The sequence below is a fragment of the Humulus lupulus genome, chromosome 4 (assembly GCF_963169125.1).
Source record: "Humulus lupulus chromosome 4, drHumLupu1.1, whole genome shotgun sequence".
NCBI classification, from domain to species: domain Eukaryota; kingdom Viridiplantae; phylum Streptophyta; class Magnoliopsida; order Rosales; family Cannabaceae; genus Humulus; species Humulus lupulus.
The window spans coordinates 34,452,974-34,457,907 of NC_084796.1; the positions used below are offsets into that span (position 1 = coordinate 34,452,974).

A 4,934-nucleotide genomic window follows, 5' to 3' on the forward strand; every position below is an offset into this window, starting at 1 on the left:
TCTTAATTCCTTTTATGGATATGTCATGAGTAAGTGAGTTTTAGCGATTTTCTTTGTTTCCCAACAACACAATATATATACTTTTTGCTATTCATTTTCTTGGTCTTATAGAAGTGCAAGATGGTACTTCATTGATTATGCAACATAGAGCATTAAGCTCTTCCTGACTCCAATTTGCAGAATACTTTGCATTCAACAGCAGAAACTCAGATTCTTTCAGCTCTTTATCAAGCAATCTGACCTTATCACCCCAAAGTAAAAGGCTTTTGAATTGGCAAGAATTATTTTATCTTTAGCATCTCTCAAATTGGATTTTAGTTTGTTTGTCTATGTAACAAGCAAGTCATTAAATTTTGCATTACTGCTTTCCAACTTTGATCTCAGCCGAGTAGGTGAACTTTTTAAACTTACCTGGAGTGTCTGCAATTGACCCAACATCTCTTTTGAAATTCCCACTGAAACCACAGCCATATTATCCGCCACAAACAATTTTTCCCGAACATCTTCTGTTTCATCTCCCGTGCAGTACACTTGTTATTCTGATGAGACCAACCTTTGCTTTAGCACTTCTTCAACTTGACTTATTTCTGTCATTTTCTTTTTGAGATCCATTTCTCTTGCCAAAATTATTTCCAGCATCCTAAAAAATATGTCTTTGTTGTTCAGCACATTGAATCCTAATTTTAAGAACAATGTTGTAAATTAAGAAAGTATTAGTTTAAATTTTTAGCCATTGAATGTTTGAGGTTTAAATTTTGTTGTAAAATAACATTATTATCTTCATCTTCACGATAAAACATCTTTTGCATTACTTTGATTCTTCTTATTGAGTCACAAATATTATTGACACTTAGTTTTGCAAAAATTGTGTTTGCCTTGAGATGAGTGAAGTTAAGGCAAAAAGTATATTGAATTGATTTTTTTTTTTTAATTTCTATCCAAGATAAAGCAATAAGCTCTCATGGTTGTGTTATTTTTTATTGCAGGGAATGGATAAGATAATGTTATTTGTAGTTTTTAACGGAAGATGGAATGCAAACAACAAATACATTGATCATGAAGTGAAAATATTGATGGTGGAAAAGGATATCAAGTATGAGGAATTGGTAAACAAGATATACAAAGAGCTCAGATTGAATGAAAGATTGATTTCAACAAACTTGATTTTTGATGCAAATATGGGTACAAGCAAAGGAATGAAGATAGAAAGTGATGAGAATTTACAAGTTTATCTAAACTTGAACAAGACTGTGGAAGAGTTGAAAAAATGTCCTCTCATCGTTGAAGTAGAACAGAGAAATCAAACCATTTCTTTGCCAAGAGAAGCTAGCATTCCATCTGCTTTAGCAAGCAATGCAACAAGTCAAAGTTTGACTCTCACAGACCCCAATACAAATACTGCAAGCACTAGCAAGATGAAGAGCGCCTCAACACAAGAATCCAACAAATTTACAAAACATGGGCAAGAAGCTCAATCACCTCTCCATGTGTTGCCGAATATGGAGATTGAAGACATAAGACTCAATTATGTTTTCAAGAATAAGACTGATCTAAAACATACACTTGCGAAAATAGCCATCAAGAAACACTTTCAGTACAGAATTCAAAAATCATGTTCAGAAGCATTTTGGGCAAAATTCATAGATGAGAATTGTGGCTGGTATGTACGTGCAAGAAGCTCAAAAGTATCAGACTACTTTCGAGTTATCAAATACCATAAACACCACACATGCTCCTTAAATCACAGAAATTTTGAAAATAGACAAGCAAGTGCAAAAGTCATCAGTAGTTACTTCAAAGATAAGTTTCGTGACCCAGGATCAACCTATCGACCAAGGCAAATAATAAGAGACATGAGAGATGAACATGGGGTAGGTGTAACATACAATAAAGCTTGGAGAGCAAAAACACTTGCAGCTGATGATGTTAGAGGGTCAAATGAGGAAAGTTATGCATTGTTGCCTTCATATTTGTATATGCTACAGTTGGCCAACCCAGGAACTATCACAAGAGTATGTAATGATGAAGAAAACAGGTATGAATAATATTTATGATTTGCATTCCAATATTAAAGGCTTTACTGATTACAATCCATATCTTACATCTCTAGGAATTGGTTGTTTTTTTATTTAAATTTTACAGGTTTAAATACATGTTTATTGCTTTTGGGGCTTCATTACATGGATGGAAGCAATGTAGACCAGTTATAGTGGTAGATGGAACATTTTTAAAGACGAAATGTGGAGGTACACTGTATGCAACTTGTGTTAAAGATGGAAACAATCAAATTTTTTCGCTCGCCTTTGGAATTGGGGATTCAGAAAATGACAATGCATGGATATGGTTCTTTACAAGACTAAAAGAAGCAATAGGAGAACGAGAAAACTTGTGCATAGTATCTGACAGGCATAAAAGCATCAAAAATGCAGTTGAACAAGTGTATCCTGGTGTATATCATGGAGTTTGTCTTTATCATTTGAAGCAAAATCTAAGGACTAAGTTTAGGGGATTACATGTGCATGCCATATTTGAAACTGCTTCAAGAGCGTACTCAGCTCAAGAATATTATTCTGCCATGGCTGAATTACAGAAAATTAGCCCTGAAATGACCACTTATCTTTTGGAAGCAAAACCAGAAAAATGGGCTCGGCCATTCTTTCCAACGAAGAGGTATAACATTCTTACAAGTAACATTGCTGAATCTATAAATGCAGCAATTGTGCATGCGAGAGAATTGCCTATAACGTCGTTAATAGAAGCTATAAGAGAGATGCTTCAAAGATGGTTTTCAACAAGAAAAGAAGCAGCAATTAACCAATTTGTTGAGGTGACAAAATGGGCAAATGATGAAATGGAGATCAAACTTGACGTGGCATTTCGAGTGAAGGTATGTTATTAAAGTTACATTTATTTTCTTTTTGTTTGTATTTTAAATTTATTGCTTAATAATTGTATTGTTTCACAGGTAGATGCAATTGATGCAATGAAATCTAGTGTCACATATGGTGATCGAGTGTTTGTTGTCGACTTGGAGCAACATATGTGCACATGTAATGAATTTCAACTAGAGGGAATTCCATGAGCACATGCTATTGCAACAATTGAAAGCAAGTACTTGGACAAGTACAAATTTTGCTCAAATTGGTATAAAAATTCTGTTTTGAAAGAGACATATGCAGGATCAATTAATCATCTTCCAGATAAAGATGATTGGAGTGTCCCAGATGAAATTATAGGAGATAGCATGAAAGCTCCAAAATTCAAAGTAAAACAAGGACGTCCCAAGAAAAAAAGAATTCCATCAATAGGAGAATTTCCCAAGCATGTTCGAACAGTCAAGTGTGGAAATTGCGGAATATTGGGGCATAATAGAAAGAATTGTAAAAGCCAACCAATTCTAAAATAAGGATAACATTGAGTTGTGAATTGCATACATATCATGATCATTGAGATTGATTATTGTCCTTGAGTACAGTGCATTATGCATGAAAGCATGAACTGTTGTTATCTGTTGCAGTCTAAAGACTATAAAGATGCAATGTTATACATATTTGTTGCGTTGTGGACTTGTGGATAAGAATTTTTATACATTTATTAAAGTACATTTGTTTTTTATTATATTATTATCTATTTAATTTATGAAAAATAGGAATTGATATTAGTGAGAGGTGAATTTGACAGAAAAAGGTTATAAAAGATGATAGATTATCATCTTTAAATTATGACAAATTTATCAGTTAATCTTATTTATTTAAGGCTTGCGGTTTAAATTTCTAGGCAAGGTGTTTAAATTTAAAACATAGGGGTTTAAATTTTAAGCTTAGTGGTTTAAATTTAAAACATAGTTGGTTAAATAGAGTTGGATTATAAATAGAGCTTATGGATAAAAATTTGATACCATTTAGCCTTGGGGTTCAAAATTTGATTCAATTTAGCCATGTGGTTCAAAATTTGAAGCCATTTGCATTGTGGTTTAATGTTTTATGAAAGTCGTTTAAATTTAAAGCTTAACAGCTTAAGTTTAAAACTTTGTTGTTTAAAGATACTTGGATTATAAAGCCTTTAGGCAAGTGCCATTTTCCCCGCCGCGGCGCTCAGAATGAAACAAAAAATAGCAATTATTTGTCACTGGGCGCCGCGGCTCTACTCAATATGGGCCGCGGCGCACAGTAACACCTAAAAATAAAATATATAATTTTTTTTTTTTTTTGCCACTAACAACTTCTGGTCTAAAATTTTTGACGAATAAAGAAATTAGGTTTAAATTTAAAGGTTTGGGTTTTAAAATTAAAGTTTAATGGTTTAAATTTAAAAATAATTGGTTAAATAGAGTTTGATTATAAGAAGAGCTTAATAGATAAAAAATTGATACCATTTAGCCTTGGGGTTTAAAGTTTAAGGCAAGTGGTTTAAATTTAAAACATTGAGGGTAAAAGAGACTTGGATTATAAATAGAGCTGAATGGATAAAAATACATAAATTTTAGAACAAAATTTTATAATATTTATCCTTGGGGTTCAAAATTTGATGTCATTTAGCTTAGGGGTTCAAAATTTGATTCCATTTAGAGTTGTGGTTCAAAAATTTTAATCCTTTTTTATTGGGGTTTAAAGTTGTAGGCAAGTGGTTTAAATTTAAACCTTAGTGGTTTAACTTTAAAACATAGGGGTTTACATTTTAAGCTTAGGAGTTTAAATTCAAAATATAGTTTGTTAAATAGAGTTGGATTATAAATAGAGCTTAATGGACAAAATTTGATATCATTTAGCCTTGTGGTTCAAAATTTGATTCAATTTAGCCATGTGGTTCAAAATTTGAAGCCATTTACATTGTGGTTTAAAGTTTTAGGAAAGTGGTTTACATTTAAAGCTTAGTGGTTTAAATTCTTAGGTAAGGGGTTTAAATTTAAAGCTTAACAGTTTAAGTTTAAAACT

The 4,934-nt window shown here is 32.3% G+C and overlaps 1 protein-coding gene across 1 annotated transcript; it reads left to right on the forward strand.

The window, feature by feature from the left end:
- Nucleotides 1–989: 989 nt before the first annotated feature.
- On the forward strand, nucleotides 990–3,577 carry LOC133832065 (uncharacterized). Its single transcript, XM_062262455.1, has 5 exons — nucleotides 990–2,035; nucleotides 2,143–2,887; nucleotides 2,966–3,050; nucleotides 3,201–3,265; nucleotides 3,518–3,577. Exons 1-5 carry the CDS (start codon nucleotides 990–992, stop codon nucleotides 3,575–3,577), a joined length of 2,001 nt encoding a protein of 666 aa, XP_062118439.1.
- Nucleotides 3,578–4,934: the final 1,357 nt, after the last annotated feature.